The following is a 27,156-nucleotide window of genomic DNA, read 5'->3' as shown; positions in this document are numbered from 1 at the left end:
CACTTCATTAAACATTCTCATTAAACAGGTCACCAGTGAGCAATATTCCATAGAGTTTAATTTAGTAATAAGACTCTACCTTTGTTAGCCTTTTTTCAATTAACTTTACAAGCAGAGCAATAATCTTCAGTCTACGAGTTGCATTTCAGTTTACATCACCTCTCCCATTTTTCCTTCTGCGTTGCCTCTATATTAAGACTTTTGATTGGTAGTTCTTTCAAGTAATACCAATTAAAGGTGCCTTGCATAAGGGACACGAAAGAGGAAAGGGATCTTGCATATTGCTGGGCCCCAAGTATAAATGTTGGTCTATACACAGAACATATTCTGTATGCTTTCTAATTACTCCTCTAATAACAGTGAGAACACAACCGAAAGTACCATAGCATGTCATATAACCTCTGGGTGAGATCGAAATAGAGCAGAATCTGTCCTGAAGCAACAGGATTTTTGAGGTCTGGTGTAATCCTTTATATCCCAAAGTCAAACACTATATGACAACTGTGGTCACACATTTACCAGAAGACATCCACACATTCCCGTCTTTGTTTGTGTTACCTCTTTATTTCTTAAAAATGAAACATAGAAAATTAGTGCAACCAGCATAGAAACGCTTAAAAAAATTTACATTACAAATTTGACTGTTTCTAGACAACTGCTTCATTAGGCGATTAGAGGCAGGAGCAGAGTATCCCAAGGTCACTTTTAATTTGGACAGCCTAATTGCCAAACATAGTTCAAAATGGCTATCATCCAGTCAGACTCCAAATTAATGAAGCACAATTATTTTCATTACCCCTATCTTCCACAGACAGAAAATGAGACATAAAATCAGAGAGGGAGGATTGGAGGAGTATGTATATATTATACATATAGTTTTCTATCTATCATCTCTTTACATCTATCCATCCATCCATTCATCCATCCATCCATCCACTGAATGTCAGGGAAAAGCATTACAGACGTGCAAAAGAAAGAAAATTAACTGAAAGGAAAGGAAAGACGATAAGTGGACGAATGGATGAAGGTTGTTAGAGTGAATGCATCATTATGCATGCTTGGCAAGAAATAAAAGTCACCTATTTCAAAATTAATCAGGCTCCTCTCAGTAGACATGTGAAAAAGATAAAGTACCTTTCTATCTGCATTCACTAGTTATAAAAAGGTGCTGGCTTTAATGTGTGTTATATTACCTCTGTTCTATCTCTTCTTGTAGTGGTTCAGTACATTACTACCTCTATAAAAGAAATAAATACTGCCGTCTACCATACTAATGTGCTTGCCATTTACTTTCTGGATGGGAGATGAAGATGGTTAGGCAGCAGACAGAGCAATGTTTTATTCGCTGATTGTCCAGCAAGCTATTTAGCTTCACAAGATAGAAGAGAAAAAAGGTTTGCTCAGTGATTTACATAAAAACGGGGATAATAAAATTTTATTTCTCCTTGATGAGCATTAAAAGATGCGAGGACATTTTTTTGCATAGGTACAAAAGTAAGTACCAGTGCACTGCGGCAGGTAAAGATTTCAGGGCTCGTGGTACAAACCAGCCAAATCTTTCCCTGATAATACTGAGAGTGCACACTTGCATTTAAAAAAACAAAACAAAACAAAAACAACAATAAAAAAGAACTCCATAAGCTGTAATTTAGTCAGATTAGTGGTGAATAACAACATTTCAGTTGGTTTTATTAAAATTTCATGAAGTGGTTTGACTGTTCATTATATTTTGATTAAGCAGTGTCACATTTGTTTCACCACAAATTGTAAAAGGCCTTGTTTTGACTGGCATGCAGGTGATCATAGACATGGCAATAATGTCAGTGAACTAATAAATGAACTGGGAGCTAAGAGACCCGCTCATCTTGAAATGATTAAAAAACACAAAAACCGATTACAAGCTCCCCTCCCCAGATGACTTTGATTAGAAGAGAGCTGGAAAAGCCTTTCTGATTATGGGTACATTAAGACAATGAAGAAGAAAAGAAAAGAAAAAAACAGAAGAAAAGTATGCATCTTAAAAGGTTTGATGATTTGCAGCAAGCCAATGGGATTGCCTGTAGCCATTACACAATTAACAGCATTCTTTGTGTTGACTGAGTGCTCGCAATTTAGAGCAGTGAGGGCAAGAATGACACCGATACAGAGGCATTTCAGTGGAAGGGGATTCATTAGCAGTGAGTTGCTATTCTTTTCGACAATAATGAATCCTTACCACAGTCCTTCACCTGACACACTGCTTGTCCCCTGACTGGCCATAATATAAGTACGTAGCAATACTCTCGACCTAGAGCTTTGATTAGCGGTTGCTTTCTTGCCTTCACCACTAAGTATAAAAGAATTTGGAGATAATAACACTCCGAGAGATTGGTCTGTGTGGATAGAAAACTGGAATAAAACTAGGTGCTATACATGCAATAAAGCTTGTGAAAGTTGGAAGGACATTTTTTTTCATCCACTTATTTTTCTCAGCTGCTGTAGTAAATTTGTATGCTAATGCTATGGCAGAGCTAAATGCTAAATGACCAGAGTAATAAAAATACTCCTACAGTCAAGCTAATGAATGCCACCCTAACAAAAGAGAAGCCAATTTCAATATACCTGGAAAAATAAAGATTAAAGAAATAATAAAAATAAAGAAATAAGGAGAGACATGGTAATAAACCCTGCTGTGTCCAACCACATGCAAAATACACCGAATACAGAACTCACTGTGGCAATGAGCTTATCAACGCAATCGGGTGCCACGCTGTGGAGATGTGTGAGGTGAAACTGCAGGTGGATCTTGTTGTTGAGCATGTCCTGGCACAACGGGCAACGTAACATGGGCTGGACAGAGTGCTGTGTCATCACGTGCATTCTGAGGCGATTCAGATCCGTGTTGGTAAACTTGCAGTACGGGCACTGGTACATCTGGGTGAAAGTAAAGACAGAACAGAGGAAGAGAGACGGGGAGGCGAGAGGAGAGGAAACACAGATCCACAAAGAGTTAATGGGGTGAAATGGGTGCACTGATCATGGTGGGCCTGCTTGAAGAGAAGCGGTGGATCAGGGATAGAGTGGGGGCCTCTTCCCTGAAGCAGGCAGATCCCTCTGATCACAGACAAGTGTGTAATACCAAGCACCGCTGAGTCCTGGCACCCACTTCAAAGTGCTCTCATCTGTCAAATACTATATTGATTTTCCACCTTATACACAATTAGCAGCGCAACTGCAGCAGGAAGCCTAATATAATTTTGAGTATATTTGAAAAGAAGATTTCTGCATAATATAAAAAAAGTCGGTGAGATAACCAACTGAAAATTATTAGTATATTTTTGTACTTTTTTTAAAAATGATGTGCAAGTTTTAGACTTTTAATGAGGGCTTGGTAATTAAGGATGATATAACCTTTAGCAAGAAACCTCTAATTCAAAGTCTGGAAAATAGTTTTATGAACATCTGAGGGCATCAATATTCACAAAATACTGTGGTGTGGAACTCTCACCTGCTCCGCAGCACCCTTCTCAGCTGTCCTGGGTCGTTTCGAGGAGAGTGGGCTTTCTGAGGCCTCTGACCGTGAAGAGGGCCTTTTGGAAGGAATTGGGGAACCTGACTGGTGCCGTTCCAAGTGGCCGGACAAAGCTGAAGAGAGACACATTCACAAAGACACACGCAAACAAGGAGGAGAGTTTTTAATTATAATATAAGTGCATTTAATGGTAAATGAGCAGAGGGGTTGTTGTTACAACAAAAATTATTCACATTTTGTCTTCCAAATCTGCTGCTGCTGCTGCTGCTGCTGAGTGATAAATGTCTGCTTCACTGTTGGCTTGTAAGAATATTATACAACACTGGAAAGTGCTAATAAAAATATTAGCTTTCTGCAGGTTGCAGATTTAGGTTTCATACCCCCACAATTTCAGTCCATATGAGGTTCAAAACCTGAGACAAGACATACAAAGTCTTTCTTCCACAGAGAGAAGGCTGATGATCCAAACCAGTATTAAACTACTCTAAACATTGACTCTTTCCGTGATTACCCTTCAGTCCATGAGAACTCATGTGCAACATACATGCGACTGTCAAATTTGACGCAATGCAAAATATATATTACAGTATGATTTTTGTTATATGGCATTATTATTGCAATATTTGGATGGTGAAAAAACAAGTGCAACAAGAAAATAACATATCTTTTTTGGCTTAAACCAAACTTTTTGTTTAAACTGCATAGAGAGAGCTGAGGGGGGAGTTTTAATTCAGGTACCTATCCATTAAGTCACAGTTTTGCCTCAAAAGAAAATGTATTTAAGGAGTGATCACACCGTTTTATGGAAGATTTCAATCAAGCAAAGCTGGGAAATCTTATCAGCTGTTTTGTTCCAATAAGATTTTTTGTATTTCTGCTACTAAATGTCTTCAGCGCATTGTAGGTTGCACGATTAGTCTGTGACAAAGAGGAAAATGGAGCAGCAACATGGGAAAACCTTTTCTTAAAGCATTGACAAAATCCTGACACTACGCCCAAAGTTCGGATGCACAAAATAACAAGCTCTCATTTAACAAAAAAGCTTTCAAAGATAAAAAAAACAAACAAAGAAAAAACCCGCCGCTAGATACAATGACGGCATGAGACTGATGATTAGTCATACCTAAGTATGTTTACAAGATTAAACTACACTTTGGTGCTCACAAAATGTGCTACAGCCATTCTGAATTGGTTGGCAATTCTTCTTACTGCATTCTTTGGATTTACTTTGAATGTTGGTTCAAAGTTGGCTTGTTGGTTGTTTTGGAAATGCCTCCGAGCCAAACACAAAGACAGTAACAACAGACAGTAAATTGTTGCGAACTGCATTACCAAGTCTACAATGCATTTATCGGGACCATGTTAGGAGCAAAGCAAACACTACTGCGAGTGGCGACAGGCATCCGCTTTCCTCCTCTTTTAAAGTGCTGCCATCTCCATGGTGCTATTGCCCTTTTTTCCCCTCAACAAAAATAGGTCTAAACAGTCTGGCCAAAACATCCCTAAGGCGCAATGAAAATGTCTGTTTGTATTGTATGTTTTTATGTATTGTATGTTTTTGGATTGTTACGTGTTGGTGTATGGAAATGTCATGTGATTTCCACTGCAATCCTATCTATCCATATATAAACTTTGAATGCAAACAACGCTAATATCACCAAAATACAATTTCTGTACAGCAAGGCCTCACACAACATCGCCTGCAAACCACTTTAGACTACTCCACTTCATGAAGGGAAGGAGAAACTGGTGGTGCACAGAGAGTCACGACTGTAGTTGAGCAGTTTAGCGTGGGCTCAGAGAGGAGCTAAATCCACATAGAGCCTGTATAGGGGGAGCTGCAGTGGCACCCCACTTTGTCACCAGTGGAAAGAATTCATGGTGAAAGTATTGGAGTTGTCTCGCTGAACCCCTAACAAGCCCATAAAGAGTTAAATTTGCCCTGATTTGTACAGTCCTGGAAGGGCAAATTGAGAACAGAGGGCATTGGTAGGGGAGGGTTGGTTTGGCAGGGGGTCAGGTTAAGCGGGGCTGACCACGCTCCTGCTCCAGACATTAAAATGTCAGCTCCAATCAGGATGAGGGCAGTTGAGCTGATTACCCAGTGGGGGACCTGGTTTTGGCCAGAGCAGGCTGCAAGATCTCCCAGAGTCACCGGGATCAGCAAAGGAGACCCTATTAGGGTCCAGTCACAGTCAATCCTATTAAACACATCCGCCAATAAACAAAGGGAATGTTAAACAAAAGGAACCTCCCATTCCCTGACATTAACCTCTCAGTCATGGCACTGTCCTCACCAATTCATCCTCAACTCCACTTCAGTCCACTCCTACTTCCCCTGAACTCATCTCTCGAGGAGAAAAAATCTCCGGTCACCTTCACATTTCAATTGTCTATATCTTTGGCAAACCCACTGGCATTAAATTTTAAATAAGCATATAAATATTTTTTTTTTTTAAACTGTCTTTTGTACTATTTTCAATTAAAATAAACATTTTTACACAGCACCCCAACATTTTAGGAAATGGCTTCATAATTTTATTTAACAGTAATACTTTTTCCTTAAGGACACACAGCTATCTATATTTCCTACAGCACTGCATGTCATATTTTATAAACACCATTTCTGCACCAATAGGTAGCTCCTTGGCATTCCACCATAATTTTCATACGTCAAGATAACTTTTCTCAAGGACAGATAATGAAACATATCAAAACAACTCTTACAATTTAGATAATAATGTAATTGAAATTCCCAGATAATTACCCAACTTCTTTAACTGAGGGAGAGTTATAAAGTGTGAAAAAAAAAACCCTCACGCAAACATTAAGAACAGTTAACTTAGCAGCAAAGCACATACATACAGTACAGCAAGTAAGCAGGGACAAAGTATCACGCATCCACCCCCCTCTTATCATTAAGAGGACAAACATAACTAAGTCAATTCCACTTTCACATTGCTTTCATTAATTTCTCAATTAGCACCGGAGAGGTGAAACAAGTGGCAGTTTGTGTTGAAAGCACAGCCGCTTTCTAGTTCAGGTGCTTTATGTTCATGAGTGTGTAAAAGTGAGAGCAGAACAGATGGAGGGCAGGGGAGGCTTACTGTGATGCAGTCTCTCGTCACGGCCAGTTAGGACTCCATAAATCAATAGCATTCTCCTAAGACTAGTACACCCCAACACCTTCACCGGCACTGTGACTAACATCCAACTACTGTGTCAGATTTTTTTTCTCTTCAAGGGTGATGAAAAAAAATGACCGAAACATTGACAAACTAGTATGAAATAGAGATAAAACTTTTTGTTTTTGGTCATGTACAGTCTGACATGTTAGATTGGACACTGTTGTCCGAAGCTCACACATGTGACACACATATCTGCAGTGTGAACAGGTGATCCGAACTAATGACCGAAACATTGCCTCCCGATGGAGCATTTACAGTCCATGGTGAGATTTGTTACTGATGTCAGAAGGAGCTGGCAGTTGAAGGTAAAGTCTAGTGTTACTTTGTGGTATTAAAATAGAAGGTGTAAGAGCACAGAAAAAAAAACCCAACTAAATTGCCATCTAGGATAATACTGCAGTCATTAGAAAAAGTCAGTCGTGGAGTTACATCTTCATTACTGGGCCCTTTATGTCTTGTGGTGGAACTTCTAAAAGCTTTAAAAAGCTTTAAAAGCTCCTAAAACTACAGCGTGTTTATGCAACCTCAGCGTTCGTTCAGATCATCAGTGTCCATCCTGTTCACACAGAGAAAACTGGAGTGTCCACGTCTGCCAGTGACCCTTTAACTGCCCAGAGTCTGCCTGCCAACCTGACCTCTTCTGCCCAGTCTCTAGACACAGTGCCCCCATCCGCAGCAAACGTCTTCTGACAGATACATAGAGTGGGCTTTTGTCTGAAAGCACAAAAGCCAGAGCAAGAGTGGAGAAAAAAACTAAGAGTCAATTAGGTGATTATTAATTCATGCCCCTTTTCCGTAAACCAGAGGCTTTTGTGCTGTCGAGTCCCGTAAGTGAATTGGACTTTGGCACCTTGTCTTTCCCCCATAGCTGGACTGTATTATTCAAGCAGCAAAGGGGCTGTCAGCACACTACACCAGTCTCAGGAGCAATCACAGCCTTGTTGTGCTTTCAAGGGGGGAAAAAAAAAAAAGATGGCTGCCGGACAGAGTGACTGACACAGCACAGACTAAATTAACCACAACAGGTCATCTGCCATTGAATTCTTGCAGGAGTGCAATCACAGCTGCCATTAATCTTTGTCCTTGTGAAAGGTTATCCATATTCTAAAATGTGAGTTACAGTAAACGGTATGTAAGGATGTTGGAGACAGGAAAAATGTTTCTTGTGTTTAGGAGAGGAACTCTCCTCCTACAGAATGAGACGAGCTCCTCATCGTGTCCAGAGCCTCTCTCATTACCATAGCTTCTCTCTCACCATCAGTTTTAGGCAGCAGTTATAAAAAACATAGCCTATTATCCATTCTGCCCATGCCAACAAGGTCATATAACTTTACTGTCACTTTGCCCGGAACAGCCAGAGTCTGCCAATCATTTTAAACTTAAGCTCAGTCGACAATTTCCTCACTATAGTGAAACTCAATGATTCTTGCCGAACACCGTTTCTTCTGATCCCCAGCACCCAGAAACCTTTCACCTTCACAGTGCCGGGACCTTCATGCACCCGCAGCTCTCTGCTTCTTGCACCGCAGAAAATCCTCACCTCTATTCCCTCAGCAAGTTGGCCATTAATATGGAGATGATTCAACTCCCCATGCTACAAGTCATTTTCTTTCACCGCTATGCAAACAATACCTGAATATTGTCTTTTCTCTTTCCCCATTTCTATCCTGGTTTTTTTAATCTACGGCCCCTGTCAGAGCACAGAGCAATAAAGGGCAGTGTTCCATCTCACCTCATATTTCCAAGATAATTATTCTGCATTAATAATAAAAAAAAGAGAGAGTGAGAGAGAGAGAGAGAGAGACAGGGACCTTCGACAAAAAACCTGACATTGGGGCTACACCTGGATTTATATATAAAACCATTCTTCATTTACAAAACAAAACAAAGTCCCTCTTATAACAAACTGTATAAGGAGTGAGAATAGCATGCGTTGTGCAGTATAAATTGAGATGCTAATTAGCGGCGGCTCTTTTCATCTATAGACCACTGCACAACTGGATGACGAGTTGTTCACCTTTAAATGACACAGTACTGCTTGGCTATTAGACAGCCTGTGGTAAAACTCATAAACACTGAGCTTTCAGGGAGGTGGCTCACAAACAAGGACAATTTATGGCCTATTATCTTCAAAGACAAAAGGAATTATAATTTCAGGGATGACAAACACTGAAAGGATGTGCTATGAATATGTAAACATTTCCGCTGCTCTGTCTCCTGATTTCTCATGCTACTCAAGGTTTAAAAGCAATAACAAATCACCACCACACTGAACGTCTCACAGTTTGGAGTAACAATAACATAAACGTGAGTAATTTGATTGCAACTAACCATAAGGCTGCAATTTCAACTTTCAACCGCAGCCAGCATTAAGTCTATGTGTTTCCAGTGTTATTTGGGAAACAATTCATAACGTTTAGCATGTCTGTTTGTGAGGCAGCAACAGCACAAGACTAACAGTATTATATGGAGCTCAATAAAAAGAACAGAAGAAGAAAAAAAAAGGAGCAGACTGCAATGCCACAGTGCCGCGTCTAGGGGATGCTAATCATCTAGTTCATTATACAGATCAAATGCAGCAGCCTCGGTGCAGAACACAACATCTGCTTCCCTTACGCACAGCAGAGCTGAGTGCACACACACATGCTGCACATTTACATAAAAACAGGTGGATGCGGAGCCCAAAACGCACACAGATTCACTCACTTACAAATGCATATTACAGGAAACTCTAGCGGCTTAGTCTTTGTTTTGACAGATTTCACAGGTTTAATGTCAATGTTTAACTGAGAATGCTTGAGCAATTTTTTTTAACACATATGTGAGAAAACTGGCTGGAGAAGCATTAAGGATCAAGAAAAACTGACACAGGATTGGCACATGCTACAGAGAAAGCCACAAACTAATGTCTGAGTTGCTTTCTAGTCGAGTAAATAGGTTTTGGGGCATCATGAAGTGATAAAAATACCGTGACTATTTGTACAAATGTAGTGTAAAAACAGTTTGTGAAAGTTCAAATCGGTAAGAACCTGTATGTAACCTTTAATTAATGCTCCAATAAACTGTGTCAAAATCACTCTCTGGGCTCTTTGTTAAGAGAAATAAAGAATTTAGAAGAATGTCTGCAAATACTTACAGATTCAAGATTTCATTCATCACTTGTTTGTGTATATATATATATATATGTAGCTGAAATAAATAGTTTTTTTACCCCTTGCCTTCACCACCTTGCTCCGGCTCCTATAAACTTTTTTAAGTGCAGATATAAAGAATAAAATATTATCAAGCAGATTTTTTTTCAAAGACTGTCCCAGAATTGACAGAATTATATATTTTTCTACCCCTCTCACCTTCCCTCAAACACACACACACACACACACATACTTTGACACAGCCCTTCCCATACATTTATGTTAAATTTGTCAAACCACATTGTGCCCAAGTCTGCCGGTGTATTAACACAACCCAATCCCCACCCTGCACCCACCTTCATGCTCTCTTCATCTTTCTGTCTCCCCTATACTTGCCACCCTCCCGCCCTGCTGCATTCCTATACATTCAGCTGCTGCATAAATACACCACCTGCTTTAATGAAGGTAAGGATTCCATTCCTATGCAGAAACTCTTTCCTTTAGCTTGTGCTGTCTCAGCTAGGTGAAGAAAGTGTGGAGAGACAGAGAGGAAAGAGGCTCATGGCTATCCATTTATACATATTTCATACCTGGCATTAAAAATGACCCTCTGAATTACTAATCATGCCAGATGATTCAGTTGCAGCTGGCACCAATGTGAACATCATGTTGAAATATATATATACATATTTCTGTTTAATGTATTCATTGGATTTACTTGTAAATGTGCATTATTTCTGTGCACGATCAACAGTCAGCTGTTTAATCATTAAAAGTTGCCCCATGTATGCAGAGTTTGCGAGCATATGGCATTTAAATATGTCTGAGTGCCTTCACGTGCACATATGTGAATTATCTCTGCAATAAATAATTAAATAAAACACCAGAATAATGAAGGCATCTTTCAAGAGATGACATGCTGAATACATATGCATTTTACAAAGGCTTCTGATGTACCTCTAAATGATTTTAATGAATACTGAGGAGCTGTGGAACAAGAAAGAAAAAATAAGATTGACAGAGGCTTTAAAAAGGAGGAAGCCTTTTTTCTGTGCTCGCTAATGCCGTCTGTCTGACAGTGACTGTCATTTGTAAGGGAACAATGTTGTGCTCTGTTCCAACAGCTACATGACAACGATGAGAAGAAATACTTCAGTAGTTCTAATGATGGACTTTAGAAACAGCTCAGCTTCAGAGAGTGGGAGACTGAGCACCTTTCATATAAATAACAGGTTGGCCAAGATGCTCATACGCCATATTTTAACATATACACCCCTTGCGTACGCGCTGCACAACATTTTCAGGCAATCACCAGCCCAAACAAGAGCTCCCGTGTTTACCAAATGGATTCTGAGGTCTTCCTCACGCCCCCTCCGCCCCACAACAACAAGATAGGTTTGCATACGTTTTGAATGGGCATTGTATTCATCAATCACAAAAAGTTTGAAGCACAAAAAGAGACCCTTCCATTAAACTACAGCTGTCTACCTTTTGCTGACAACACAGCCTTGAACCCAGCATCCCAATCTACCCACCCACCTTTTCACTGACATCAAACAGAACCTCAGACCTGGTTCCCTAATGCAATGCTATTTTTAACTAAGCGTTTCTAATAAGCTGCTGGGAAGCTGTAAATTTTTCATATGCAAGCACATATTTCCTTTGTGAAAACACAGAAACACACTTATTTGGTGATTAGCGACTGACAGAGGGGAGGAAAGGAACTGAATATGCTTGTATCAAATTGCATGCCTTTCAAAAAGGAGGAATCCTAATGCGAGGAGTCGTCTTCCTGTGCACCACAGGTATGAGTGAATTATTAATCGGCCAGCTCATTTTAATGCTTTTTAAAGTGCTTTATTTTGATGTGCTAAAACATACTTTTAGCCATATTCAGTCAGGCATGCATATCATTATTTCTTCCATCAAAGAAGAGTGTCGCCCTTTCAAAGAGCACAAACAACTCAGCCTCATTTAAAATAGAAGTTCGAATATCAAAGACATTTTACAAAGCCTGGGCTTCAAACACTGTGATGAGTTTTTTTTTCTTTTTTTCTTTTTTTTTTTGCTGCACCTTATAAAAACTTAGGTATGCAAAAGGTCTGAATTGTTTTCCAGCTTTTAACCTGACTAGTGTAAATCAAAACATCCTGCAGTAACACAAGAAGTTAGACAAGTGAGAAGCATCTATCCAAGCCCGTTACTGCTCAGTGTCACGATTATGAGAAATCTCTCTACTCAATAGGAAATGTCTTGACTGCCAGCCTTGTTTTCCGAACACAGACAAGTGAAATAAACTGGGCATAAAAAAGAAAACTCGGGCCATTTTTTTTCCTTCTCAGAAACCAGAGCAGAATCAGTAAACAGAGCTTTTCATATATAATTAGATCCAGTGATGCACATACAGAACGCGCTGTGGGGGGGTGTAGTTTTACATTAAGCTTGTTCGTCATTAAACTTGTGCTTGAGACAGTTTTTCGTTCATTTTCTTATTTCAACCAATCTAATTCCACACACGCTCCAAGTGTCATTAATTCAGCACCTATAGCAGTGCATTCAGTACAACTACAGTAACTTTCAGCAGTAAACTATTTCTTCCAGTTGCAGTGTAAAAAAAAAAAAAAAAAAATCACAACCGCTACAAGAACATAAACTTCTTCTGTTATGAGTGCTATCATCTGTTATGGTCAATAATCTGTCAAAATAATATAGTGCTTCCCAGAAATCCCTCCAACTATCCCACAAGTTCTACATGATGGAAAGTTTAGGGTTCAATGCTGTTTTCACTATACGGCATGATCACTGGTGGTCCAACTACATAAATTAGGTAAGTAAATAAAAGCACATGCATTATCGTGAACTGTATTTACATTAATAATGCCCTCTGATGTGAAAACATTTGTTATAGTAGAACATCCAATGCATCTTGAAAAGTTTACAGCAGATAAATGCAACCTGCCCTGATCAGAGAGTGCTGAGGCCCAAAGCTCCTCCCCTCACACTAAACCCAACCCCCTGCTTAGGAGCCAGCACCTATCAATAAAGAGGACCAGAGATAAAACCATCCTGATCTGATAAGGGAAAACACAGGTAAGTGGTGTCAATGTTCTTCTGTGTGTACAGCAAATTTGAGAAGGGGGCAGTGCTATTCAAGTGTATGTGTGTGGCACACTGGGAGTTACACATGCAGGCCCTGCTCTTCACATCACCCACTGATCAAAGACAAAACATGGGTCACATGTTACCTGAACTTATTACTTAAATTGACAGCTTATTCTAACTGTAGCTGATGAGATGCCTGGGAACATGCAGCATGAAAGAGCAGCCTTTGAAAACTAGATTAGGGAGTTTTGAGAGTATTTTCAATGCTTAGAAAGGCTTTGAAACCTTTGTTAAAATATGTTTAATTTAATTTGGCAAAAGGCATGTTGCTTAGCAATGTTCAGCTGCATGGCCACGTGAATCATGTGAGTAGTAGTCCCTAAATGTGTGTAAATATGAGCCTTACCTGTCCCTTTGGTGAGCTCCTTCTCCCCCCCACTTTCTCTGTCTTTGGTTTGGTCCTCCTGGTCTGTGGTGGTCTCACTAGCAGCCTCCACATCCTCGCTCAGCTCTCCTGAAGGGGGAGGGAGAACGGGATATGTAAATCACCACGCCATCAGAATTGGTGGAAGCACTTAAAGGGGCGGTAGCGTTTTTTTTCTATAGGAGCTTGCAACAATTACATTTGCTGACACACAGTTGCAAGGCTAGCAGACAAAGAGGGCAGAATCTGCTTTCTGTCCTGTGCTGTCTGATTATCTCTGTTAAAAAATAATTCCAACTTGAATAAAAAAAAATCTGAGCTGAATTATAAGGGGGGAGGAAAGTCGAATATCCACTCTTTCTTTTTATTGCTATTGTTTTGTGTATGTATTCAAAACAAAAGACACAAGGACAATTCTCTGTGTTTAATGTGTAGATAAAACTAAAAGCAAGCACATGGGTGCAAATGGCCAGATGGAAAAATAATTGAGCAGTACAGTTCAAGAAAAAGACCCCCATTTGCTTCCTCTCATAACGCACACACACGCACGCGCACACAAACACGCGCGCGCTGCAATCTGTTAGGTTACTTACCAATACAAACCTCATTTCACTTCTGCTATCCCACTATAGCAAATAAAATAAATCATAAATATTTAAAACTTTCAGAGCCACAATTCATTTTATTTTTAAGCCAAGTCAAAGGCAGAAATCCCCTGTAACCACCTTAAAAGCCTCAGCTCGATATATCAGGCCATTTAGAGCATCGAAGTCCAAACAATGGATATCCAATAACGCCATTTGTAAGTAACACACAGAGGAAAAGATAGCAAAAACAGATAATAAAAAGGGCATCAATCTTGTTTATTTCCCTCCAGTGCCCCCTGAACATCCCCTTTGCCTGTTAAGTTTGTTTAAAAGTAGTGTGACTTGCATGGAATAGCATTGATTTGACAACAGTAAACTAGGCCGCAGTCAATCAGTTATTATACAAGTCAGCTAATTCTCAGCAAATGTACTTAAATGCTCTTTTGAAAATGCTTTCATGCATAGGTCTCTACTCTATGAGCTATTGATATATTGACAAAGCTACAACAGCTACTGAAATATCCTGTTCAAGTATTCAGCCCTGCAGTCATCACACATCTAATCTAAGCTCACCACATGAGTACCCACAGCCAAAACCATTTTTATGACAGTACATTTTCCCCAACACTCACTGTTTAGCCTGTTAGTTATGAAACAGAGCCTATGTTGTATATACAACGGGTACGTTTCTCAAACTCAAACTATGTATCATTATTACAGACACACTTAATAACCATACATCTCTAAACCATGTGGCTGTTCCTTTACTGATGACAATGACACATAAATAAAATAGATCTTAATTTATTCTGCTGAATGGGTTTTAAAATTCCTTATGCAAATCAGTCCTATTTATAACTGGAAAATACATTAGAAAAAAATTATCGTTTTGTTATATGACTTTTTTTAGATAGTTGCTTAAGGAGCTTTTTCCACTTTTCTTCATCGCGTATTTATATTTATCGCCTTTTTTTTTTTACGGTTCTCTTAAGTATACACTATAGCTACAAAACCATAAGGGGGTGCTTATATCAACTGTGATATTTTATTATTCTAAGCACAAATGCACAGTTAAGAATAAGCTTTTATTTAATCATAATCAGCTGCAAAAAAACCCTCAAAACAACAACAAAAAAGTTGCATTACTGTGTTTCTTTTATGTTTCCAAGGGACTCTATGAATTCCTTCCGGTACTGGTGAGCTGGATCTTAAACATTCCCAAAAAACCCAGAGATCTGCTGCAGAGTCCCAAAATCCTATAACTCCTACCTGCATAAATCTCTACAACAGTCTGAGAATTAGGATACTGTACAGCTGCATAGGTGCTCAGATTACAAAATAATCCCCAGGTAAATTTTTTTCACCTTTAAAAACGGGGCAAGGTGTCATTTCTTAGCTATGTGACACTTGTAGTGAGACTAATTCCCCACCTACACATTAATACACACTTTGTGCTTAAACATTTCTCTGATAGGCAGCCAGCATTCTAATGCTAAGCTTCTCTGTAACCGCCCCACCTACTCCCAACTTCCTGCACACATGCTATACATGAGCACGCTGGTACTGATTTTTTTCCTTTTCCCCACTCATGTTTTTCACACTTTCTTTTTAGATGTTTAATGATCATGTCACTTTTGGCACACAGAACACATTTATAATTTATGCAGAAATGCAGACATTTCATTCCAGAAGTACCGTTACATCTTTAAGTGGCAAATGGCTTTGCCCATTTCTCATCTCATCTACAACTAGTATTACAGAATGATTAAAGCTGGGGCCAGCTATAATTAATGAAAGGTCACGAGTGGCCTAAGAGTAGGATGCAAATGGTAGAGACACTAAAACTGTAGCCATAGATTAGCTCAGAAAATAGATTAGGAGAAACACTCAAAGCTATGGCAGCAGGCCATTTCTAACCCAAATCTGAGAGATGTAAAGGACAATAGCCTGAAGGTTGTCTTCTAATTAATTGTCTTCATTAACCATCCTAATACAATGATATGAAACAGTTCCATTAATCTAATCATGCAAGCTGAAAAAACCCATTGCCGACACAGAGATTACACTCATCTGTTCTGAGCATGAAAAATATCAGCTTTGCTCTCCCAGTCACTCAGTGGGGACAATTCATGGGCTCCCTCACAGACAGACAGACGCACGCACACACTCCTACATTGTGTAGGTGCTTAGCGGTCTTCCTCTCTTGTGTTTTGCCAGTGAGTGCAGAGGCTTAATCAGACCCATAGGTGTCACTCTATACAAGCTGGGCGAGAGCAACTTGCTCACACACACATTAATGAGGTGAGGGGAGGGTGGTGGTGGTGGGGGGATAGGGGCCGAGCAGCAACAGACAGAAACACATGGGGAAGGGGAAAGGGAAGAAATATGTGGAGATGACAAAAGCAGATGCTATGCAAAAGCTGTCTGGTGACGATGAGACACTGAAAATGGCAAGATTACCTTCAGATGAGAGAGAGCAGCCTTCCTTTTCCCCTGAAGAGCAGTGATTACACTAATGCTAATCAGACTGACAAGCACAAACGGCCTAATAAATAATTGATGGTAACCACTGCACTTTCCAGTATTTCTTCCCAGACTGTGGAGAAGAGCAGCAGCAAGTAATAATAGTCACTCTAGATATCTTTCACTAGGTCAGGCTCCTCCTCCATCCTCGGCCTCAGCAGAATATAATGCTGTGATGATAACTGCCTTTCTTAAAGTACAGAATTCCAGTCCTACCTGAGAACGGCTCCAGTGTTCCTCAAACAGCAGTGACAGTCTGCTCATTTTTAGTTGCATATATAGCATCTCAGTCACTCCACTGTCTTATTTATCTCGCTTGGGTTTCGTAAGTCATGGAGCACCAGCGCGGGGGCAGAGCTCAGCTTCTCCCTCTCCCCGGCTCTCGAGTACTGGGAGCGAGGGTTGAGCTGCGCTTCTCTCTGGGCTCTTGTGTGGAGCCGTGCGTCTAAGCTCTCATTACTCTCATTATGATTATTGAGGCTGTTGTTATCATTTTAACCAGGTGTCACAGGACTGCACTGTAAATCAGAGAGGTGTGCTTCCCCCGCTTTATCCAGAGCCGGACAGCTTCCTTTTCTTTAGCGCTGCACTGTCGGATAAAAAGCAATCTTATTTCACACTTCAGAGACTCTATCTTTCTCCCCTTCTCCTTCTTTTAAAAATCCCCCTCATGCTCCCCAGCATCCCTTGCACCCCTTCCTCATATCAAAGTTAGCCTGACTCTGGACTAGAGGGCGCAAAATGAAAGTGACAGGAGGGTACCATGGGACAATGAGACACAGGACTCATGCTGAGGGCTTTCATGCATTGTCCGCTCCTCATATCAGCACCTCTGTGCCCCATACGCAAGACACCACCCCCCAAAAAAAGCACAACACACAGGAAAACACTCCCACCCCTCGTAACTCCCCTCTCAACACATACTCACAGAAGCTCTGAAGCTACACCTCATAAAACCACAACTGAGCAAAACATGCCCACAACACTGTCAGACACAAGCGGGGCTTTTGCTCATGAACGACCAATAAACCACAACACGGTACTATCAGTAACCATAATGGCCTCTGCACTACAATACATAGGGCTTAATTAAAATGTGGACACATGCAATACTGGAAAAAAACAACTGCTTTTTAAGTGAGTTGCAAGATATTCTTACTGATTTCTGTGTAGTATTTCAGTTGTAATGAGTCATATAGACCTCAGTTATGAAATGCATTTAAAATTTAGCCATGCATTCAAAAAATAGATCAGTGTACCAAAATATACATTAATCCACGAAAGAATCAATGTAGTAAAATCCAGAAACTACACCAAGCACTGCGCACAAAATGAAAGCTCATCTGTCCCTGTACTCTTCTCACTCATGCTCTTACTCCCCCTCTCCCACACACTTTCCTTTTCACATGGAAGCAAGAGTAAGCTAGCTCAGCGCTGCTGGTCAGAGTTACATGTTAGATTCCTGACCTGTCTAAGGGGGGGGGGGGCGACTCACTGGCCTCTCTCCCTGCTGGCCCTGCTGTGACCTCGGGATCTAAATGTGAATGAATACTTTGTGTCTCCAAAGGGCTGAGGGCAGGAAGAAGAAGGGCTGTGGTGGGGGGTAGCAGAAAGGAGGAGCGATGGAGGAGGGGTACATCGGTAGCTAACAACTAAAGAAACTTTAAACAGCAAGTTAATCACAAACAGGAGTGACAGTTCATACTGCCTTCCGGCTATATCACAGCAACCCCTCCTACATCCTTTCAGAACTTCCCTGGTACATGCTCATCAAAACAGCCCATAGGTCCTCCACGGAGCATTTTATCTGACCCACCCCAAACCCCTGTGTTTCAAATTCCTGGGCCATTTTCAGGTAATCAGGTCGTGGTTTTTCGAAAGTGTTTTCTAACAGAAAAAAAAGAACAGAATAATGCACAAAAAGGCTCAAAATTTGCTTTTTGTGCTTTCAGTATGAAAGTAAATTAGGAAATGTTATTGAGACCACGTAATGTATTAAATATTTTCCCTAAAGTGTTATCTCATGGGAAATCATACTAATTAGAAGTTCTTCTCATGATAATGGCATGTTTAGATACATTACAAATAAAGTGGATGAAGTGAGTGCTGCTCTACTTCTTTTCTCTTTGTGTTTTTCTTGAGTGATGAAGGAGAATAGGATCTGGGTTAATGTGGGTACACAGGGACTGAGCATTCAGGGACTGCTCACTCTTCTGCCCCATCTGACACATACACCCACACACACCACTGGGTTCCTTGAATGCCCAAAATGATGGTTCCTAACCAACACATATTATGTCCACAATGGAAGATGCAGGCTGTACTTTTCCCTGCTAGGACAGAGGGCTAAAAGCCTGGATAGGGGGCAAAAGCATCACTGGGGTGTGCTCTTCCATCTACTCTGCCTCAGGGACAATGTCCTGCACAAAGAGTTACTCTGCCTAGCTGCGACTGCCACCCCCCACCATGCATTTATGCTTATCGTCTTCCACCGCTGCCTCCTCTTAAATCAGCCTCCTTTTTATTAATGCATCTTTTTTTTCTTTTTCCTCCAGCTCACACCACAATGCCTTCACCTATTTGCAGCTATTCAAAAGGACCAAACAGAACCGGGATGGGTTGATGCGGAGTGTGGGGGTGGCTGAAGGGTTGCCTTAAATAAAGAAAGGGGGAGGGGGGGGGGAGCGGGAGCATCACCGCTGTCATGAAGGGCAATCACATCAACTCTGAAATATTCACCAGTGGCTTGGAAAATGCGATGGTACAGTTATGACAGGCGAACAGGCGACTCCCCCACTCAAGCCCGCAGTCCCCCGCCCCTTTCTCCATCAGGGCGGAAGCATGGTGGACACTCTGAATATGTATAACCCGGAAAATGTATTGATTTTTCATTTGGCAAAAAGGGACACAAAAATCACATAACCTGAAACTGTCACAGCTCTTTTGTTCATAGCTCATCTCTCCTGATGTTTGGCTTTTGCCACAAACTCTCTTTAATTACCAGGTACAGTGAGCTTCAGAGCCATTCTCCACAGAGACACAGCCACATACAGCCTGCTGGGCTTAACAAGACAGCCCACATCTATTATATATGACATACACCCAGCAGCTTTTGTTTCATATCTGACTAATAAGCGTGCTGAATATGACTATACCCACAGTTTGTTTTGTTATTATACACAAGATACAGTGCAAAAACCTTGGAAATTAAAAAATATTGTGTGCCACATTAAAAATAGCACTTTCATATTAAAAGCTAGCAACGGTTAGTCCCAGCATTTATTTGATGTGCTTTTCTGAAGCACCTCTGCTTAACACGAAATTCTATTATCGATCTAAGTTTTCCCAGGTAACGGGCAGGTGCTTGTATGTTTGTCTGAGGGCACACACTTGTGTTTGTGTGTCCATTAACAGGTACTTATCTGTTTATCTCTCCTTTTAGGCACTGCAGACCAGTACAGTGGACTGTCTGAAAAAGATCTCTGTCTGTCGATTTATCGAATGCACCATTTGCATATCTTTGTAGTGCTTCCATCTGCCCGTGGACCGTTCTGTGGAGGTATTAGCTCAGAAAATCAATGTTGCCATGGTTGGATGTATGTAGCCCCTACCACGGCGCGTGTTAGGAGTCCGGCTCACAGCTCCCACATGGGTCCTATTTACATGAGTCCTGCCGACAGAGGCTTTCCTGCTAGTTCTTCAATCTTTGGAAACTTAAAGTACACAAACACAGCATGCCCCCCTAGAGTGGGCTGGTTCGCCATTCCTCCTCTGTGGTCATTCTGCCTCCCTGTCTCCAACCACCGCCCTGGGCTTGACCGTCTGTTTGTTTATGAAAGCGTGCGCAGAGATAAAACAGAATCTGACAAGGTTATGAATACCAATTTTGCTAATCAATTTTATTTAAAATATAAAATATAGGCCATCATTGATGTGTGTTTGCTCTCAAAGGCTTTAACGGCCTGCTAAGTTCAGATCTTTCATGATAGTTGATAAGGGGAGGGTGGTGTACTGGAGTTTTATCCTACTATTTATTACCGGTACACTTACTTTTATTTATTACATCATGCAGCTGTACAGATATACATGGGACACCGTGTGGGGGCTTAGCATTGATCTATATTTCTCTACTAGAGATTACAGTGAATACACAGGGTAACTTGTTCTCTCGAAAACCACCCAGCTGGTTGCTCAAAGCTAATTGCTAAAGAAAACCAATGATTACGCTGCGCAGGCACTTTAAAACATCCACAAGAGTGCGATCACTTATTGAAAAAAGCTTTCCCTACCTCTATCCATTCAGTTTCTAATACAAATCAAACATAGGGAGCTTTCTTTCACCATTTGTCTTTCTTTCTATTCCTCTTTGCATAGCCCATCCATTACTTTCACATGAAATATGAAAAGGCAATATCCTCTCTGTGTTTGTACTGAAGCGTAATGCAATTGTGTTGTCATTTATAGGAAATAATCACAAACCTCTCTTTCATTTTCCAGTTCAAATAACCATGAAAAATTAGCCTTCAATGTCAGGGAGGACAACAAAGGGATGCACACAGACTATTGCTTCACCACCGCGCTTGACATTTCTCCTTAATAGGAAAACGGGTGGTTGTTCCTATCTTTTTTCCCCAATCTTTTTCTTTCTGCCTCTTTTTTTTAACCTAATTAAAAAGTTCTGCACTCACATCTTTGTAAATCATTCCTACGTCTTTATTCAGCGTGCAGTGAGTCTTTATGTTAGAGTTTGAGGGTAAGAAAACTCCAGTCCTTGCACACTGCACCCTGCTCATTAGCACCCAAAACCCTGTCTGTTAATGGCTACTGTTGAAGGGAGATGTCGCCAGACAACCACTACGGGGCCTAGGTCGCCGTGACTACCGTCCAGCAGCCTGAGAGATAAATAATTCAAGAGCTATCAGACTCCCTGGCAGCAGAGCAGTCCCAAAAACACACACTCAGGACACAGCGTGTAAAGGCCTTCCTAACTGATCAGCATTTAGCCCTTACAAATGATGTACAACTAGATGCCTGCACAAGACCCCACACAATTAGCCTTAGCTGTAGTCTAAGGATCCTTTTAATTTAGAGAAATCTTTATTTTCAGTGTGTGCAGCAAAGTAACGGTAATTGCTTTCTATATTACTGCCATTAAATGCTTAATAGGCAGGTTGTTTTCCACTGCAATTATGTGCAAAATTATCTACCAACTTTGCAGTACAATGATGGGAGATGCATTTCTTTCCTCTGCTTGTAGCACTAGGTAATACGAGAGCGCATGTTAATCTTGGAAGCTGTATTGCACATACACAAAATGTTGCAAGTAATAAACCTTCTATGTTGATATTGTATATGCGATTAGCAATTATCGCACAGAAAATTTTCATATGGTTATTTCTCAGTACAAAGTGAAACTGCTCAGTCCTATTACACTGGTAATGCACCTTCCTACGAGTTATGCGACTTTTCTCTTAAAATACTCGATGCCAACGTGTTCTGCTCCTGTGAGACGAGGATAAATGAAGGCTCTATAAACTGTACTATAGACTAGACAACAAAATCATAGCGTTGTGCCTATTCAAATGCTTTGTTATGACTCATATGATTTTCCCAACATAAGGTATTATCCTTATTTGCATACTTTAAAAACAGGATTTCATCTGGCTTGTGAAGCATATAATGAAATTTCCCCTCAAAAGCATAATGAGAAAGACTCATCTTGTGCAATTAGTTTCTTCTTTATGCACTTCCTGTAATGTATTAATTTATTAATCACACAATGCAGGCAACATTCTTTATTTATTTGAATATGAACACACCTTACACCCTTAATTACAAAACACAACTGTGGCCAGCTGATGAGATGCAATGTACCAACTCAACCATCATTTAAGCTACTCGTCCTTCTAATCTTACTGTATGTTTAGCTCACATTAATCTGTTTCTGTTTAGTAAGCCAAACAGCTTTAGGCTTTCAATTTTATCCGGAATTCAAAAACGCCACTTAAACACTTGACAGAACAGGCCTACACAGTTTTCCTTGGAAGGAGGCTTCTTTACTGTAAAGTTTATTCAAATGACTGCTGCTGCTACTGGTTCAGTTTGAATGTATCCTTTCTGAGAGGGTCAGATGGTCTGTGTTCCTAACTGCATTACTACACTATATATTAATCTGAACAGAAACACAATTTGCATGGGTGTGTTTGCGTGCGCTTATTCATTACATATCCAAAGTTGGAATGGCTGATTCTTCATGAACATGCAATAGCACTGAGAAAGTGGGCTGAGAGCTCCTAGAAGGGTGGATCTGTGCTGCCCGCTGTGCTGCTCTCCAGAGAAGGAGACTTGGAGTGATTACAGTCAAACACTGCTACTCAGTTATCTTTGGCTCAGCCACAGGAGAGCGAGAAGACGAGACAGGAAAGAGGGAAAAAAAATTAAACTGATGATGTGGCTAAAACATGGGCCAGCTGTTCTAAAATGACCAGAGTGACTAGTAGTGTCTGATGCTTTTCTTGTAACATGCTAAAAAAGAAAAGGCACAACACCGAAGCAGCAAACTGAGGCCAAATGATGTTTAGGATGTGCGCTGTCAGACGGACCATAGCCTACAAGACAGTTCTTTACCAAATACTGTCACAGATCAGTCATTTTAAATGTCCATAGTCCATACTTTCCATAGTATACATTTTCTGCCAGGAGAACAGCTATGATTTCTTCTTTCTGGGAGAAGGGGGGCAGGAAGATGTCTTGACCTGCTATCAGCCAACTTCGCCAATATTAAAGATTGACAAATACTTCGATGACACAATATCGCATAAAGTCAGGATCTAAATGGGAATCCACACAGGAAGCAATTCACTCATCGCGCACCGCTTTTCATCTGACAGCTGGTCTAGTGGACATTGCAGACTCCGTTTGCTTAGATAACCCGCTAATGTATTTACCACACTGTCATATGTCACTCAACAGTATCTGGTGCTCTCATTGACAGTCACTCTCCTCCAAGTTGTCGAAAAGTTTAACTCTGGACTCACCCACCAGGCAGCGAGCCTGTCCTCACTTGAAGTCGCTGAATGTCATTTCTATGAATGACTTTCTATGATTTCTGGTTGGCAGATCGCTTCTGCTCACTTCCTGTGTGGGTGCCCCTTAAAGATCACAGAGCGGCATTTGTAAAACATCGGGTTTCCCTACCCGCCTCCTCCGCAGTGTAACGCTGACTCTGCATATAACTATGGAAATGAGAAGGTCTGTTGTGGGTCTGTGTGAGTCTCTAGCCTCTTAAGGCATAGTCAGGGATTAATAACCTCTTCACTATAGAGACCTGGCCTGCTGCTAAATTGATACTGTGCTATACCACATCTTGCATTTCTATTGTATGCATGTGTGGTTGTTAGTGTTGCACTTGTTTTTATAATGGGTGCTGTTATTGTCCTCGCTGCAGAAGACTCTTCTCACTCATTAGCTGGAGGTTGGAGAGTTAGGGGTTATAGCCCAATAAGGTACAAAATTAATTATTCATCTCAGTTGTTGGTGTTTGGGTGCAGCTATGGAGCCTAAAGCTGGGACTCTAACTAGCAGAGGTCTGCCTCTGGAGGACTGCTGGAATAAACAAGTGAAAGAATTTTATGCCGTGGGTGTCAGTTACTGGGAGAAAGCAAACACTAATCACCAAACTAATCATTAAAACAAGCTCCCTACAATAATATGGTTCTCTGTGGATTTGTGGTTCCTCTCCTGTGTACTGATCCAGCTCCTAAAGCTCCATCATGTCCGCAGTCTACATCCTGCTTCAGGCTTTTGAATGGGCCTAGATAAAGCCCCTTCCTTTTTATTCAGCCATGGCTTCTGCTGGCCCCTGCCAGGAGTCAGGACCAGTGGCCTCCTGAGAAGGCTGTGATAAGAATTCATTTCTTCCTATTATGTGCCCTTGTCCACTGCCTCAGTTCATCAGTTCAGTGCAACCAAGTCAATGAAAGGGCCTGTAATGAAGCAATCAGATGCAGCCTGGTTCTCTGGGCCCAGCACTCCATTCTCAGCTCCCAGACTCTAGCTCCCAGTGCAGGGTGTGGGTTGGGGGCGATCACGAGGAGAGAATGGACATAAACTGCATGGAAGCATTAATTCAAGACCTTGTCTTTCATAGAGTGGAGAATAAGCTGCTCTCACATGTGCTTCACACCAGGTCTGCAGTCTCCCGTGGGTTTAGGGAATCATCCGGTTTTAGAGAGCTCCATTAGTTTAACCAAGCTTCAATATCGCCACAAAACCAGCCAGTCAGGTTTCTGTGGGATCGTATGCTTAATTTACCCGCGAAGGTGGTTTGACGGAAATCTCTTTCTTCATCTTCCTCCATTTGCATCAAACCCTTTTTATTCCATTGTCTCCACTCCCTTCCCTTCTCTCCTGCCTCCACCTCTTAACATCTCCTCAACATGTGGAAACTATTATGGGGAGTTTGGGAGAGGAATGCATGTGTTGAATCTTAATCGGTGCCTTAAAGTAGGAGATTCTGGGTCTCCTTTGTCTTGTAATGTTGTGAAAGTTTCATTTCAAATTAAAAGGGGCCTTTTTGATCTACCTAATATTGTTTTCTCTCCCTTTAGGGGCAGGAAATGGTTTGTGTTATCTTTGATCAGCCTGCCTTCCCAATTCTCTCTCTCACATACACACACATATACAGTACAAACACACACATATTTTATAGGCTGTTTTATGGAGCGGTCAGGGTTCAACAATAGGTTGCCAAGTCTCCAAAAATACATCTAACAGAGTACACAAACAGACTGTAAACTTTAGTGGCAACAATGGTACTTAAAAGTTGCTAACACATTTAAAGTCAGACTTTTTTTGATGTTTGTATTGGATTTTATATTGCCTAAAACATAAGGGGGGATGCCTAAATACCTCACTTTCGCCCCTTCATGTATACCTCCTCTTCTTCCCTCTACAGTTCACCTGCTGCCAGCTTTGGCAGAAAAACCCTGCCGCTGGATTCTACCTGACAAGAGCTTCTTAACAAGCAGCAGTCATTAACCTCAGGAGCAGGCAGCTGCCATGTGATGTAGTGCACTCGGCCTGCTGCAGAAGGGCCCTATTGATCCCAGACATACTTGGTGCCTTCCTGGATGTTTATAATCAATATGCAAATGGCCTGCGGCATTGATTCAATATTAATTTTCAATTAGGGAATTCTCGGGGGGTCCTCAGGGGTCAATACAGAACCATTCAGAGGAAAGGCTTGAGCAAGTTGCAGGCATTGACGTTCCTCTACCCAAGACAACTTACTTACTGTTTATTTACCCTGCCCTGCTGTAAGTCCCGATTAAGGCTTCAGATAATAGGCAGAGAGACAGATGGGCCTTTCCGCACTTCTGCAACACCCATTACATAAACAGGATTTTAGTCTAAAGGGCTTGTCCCAACTAATAAGTCATCATTTCACACTTAGTTCTCCTTCTTGTTTTGTTAAATCACTTTAGGTAGTTTCAATTTATGTGTTCATAAAAGTAAACAAGTGCTGTGAATACAGACATTACACATGCAGTCTACAATTCTCACACTTTGATTTTACTTATTTAATATATAACAAATCACAAGCTAAAGTGACTGTTTAGTCCTAGGCACAACTAGCATTTTTTTGGATACCCCCCCATAATTAATTGATGCCAGATGTAGCAGCCATGTAATGCTTAGTGAGTGAAAATCATTTACTGTAAATGAGTAATAGAAGGCATTTCAGCATGAATGACCTGTTCAACACTTTGATGTTTTTAAAGTCAGACTTTTCCAACCACTATACTTTTTCTTTTATTATTATAAAATTCCTGAACAATAACCACGCAGTAAAATGTACAAAAGCGTGTTTTATTTATGCCAAATAAATATGCGATTAATTCAATGATGAGCAAAGAATGAGGTATGGCATTCCAGGTAGGAAAAATCTTACTATATAACTCAGAAAATATCGATTTGTAAGACTGCTGCTTATATTTATGTACAGAGTCTGCATATTTCAGAGAGAGCTGCAGTTTGTTATTTCACTCTTTGTCTTGCTCTTTGTAACCATGAAGAAAATCAGGCTTTTGTGGCCATTTACATGCAATACAGACAAATTCTATATTGTGTGTACGTGCGTTACTCTACGTGCGCGCACACACACACAGAAATAGTTGCACGGTTTTGTAGATGCTGGCCAATGGATGAGTCATAAAACATCAGTATCGGCTAATTCTTTGAATGTCTGAAGAGGCATCTGAAATGTTAGTCTGACTCTGAACACCTTTGTTTACAGTACAGACTACAGAAAACCTAGAGATTTACAGTTGCGTATTCAAGACATGAAAAGTAGAACAGGCTGTGTGTTTTTAGTTCTGTTAGACTGTGTTTGTCTATAACTTTGCTTTAGATGAAGAAATGCCCAAGTTGTAAGAAACATCCTGTTAATTCCAAAGGTTATGAAACTTTTTTCCTTTCAAAAAGGCTCAAAGATTCAGCTGTTGAATGTCCATATAAAGAAACAAGCCGTGATGGATAAGGTAAGAACACTATCTTAGCTGGTGCCATAACGTCAAAGAAAAGACGACAAAAAAGGTGAAGTAAATTTTCTGTACAAAACATAATATTTTAAATATTTTAGATTTGTTTGATAGCCTCTTGAAAGACCGCACAATTATTATTTTTTTCT

The 27,156-nt window shown here is 40.7% G+C and overlaps 1 protein-coding gene across 2 annotated transcripts in view; it reads right to left on the bottom strand.

Annotated features, from left to right (window-relative positions):
• Positions 1-27,156, bottom strand: part of zfhx3b (zinc finger homeobox 3b) — a 288,437-nt gene that overhangs the window by 14,175 nt on the left and 247,106 nt on the right. For both annotated transcript variants that reach the window (XM_085269700.1, XM_085269704.1), the window contains 3 exons: positions 13,339-13,446; positions 3,488-3,624; positions 2,713-2,913 (listed from right to left, as the gene is read on the bottom strand). In XM_085269700.1, the coding sequence (XP_085125826.1) occupies positions 2,713-2,913; positions 3,488-3,624; positions 13,339-13,446 (446 nt within the window). The remainder of the gene's footprint in view (positions 1-2,712; positions 2,914-3,487; positions 3,625-13,338; positions 13,447-27,156) is intronic.

The sequence above is a fragment of the Mchenga conophoros genome, linkage group LG1, assembly GCF_057382185.1.
Source record: "Mchenga conophoros isolate Kocher_MC1m ecotype Shallow Benthic linkage group LG1, M_conophoros_male_GT1.1, whole genome shotgun sequence".
NCBI lineage: Eukaryota > Metazoa > Chordata > Actinopteri > Cichliformes > Cichlidae > Mchenga > Mchenga conophoros.
This window is presented reverse-complemented; position numbering and strand designations above follow the sequence as displayed.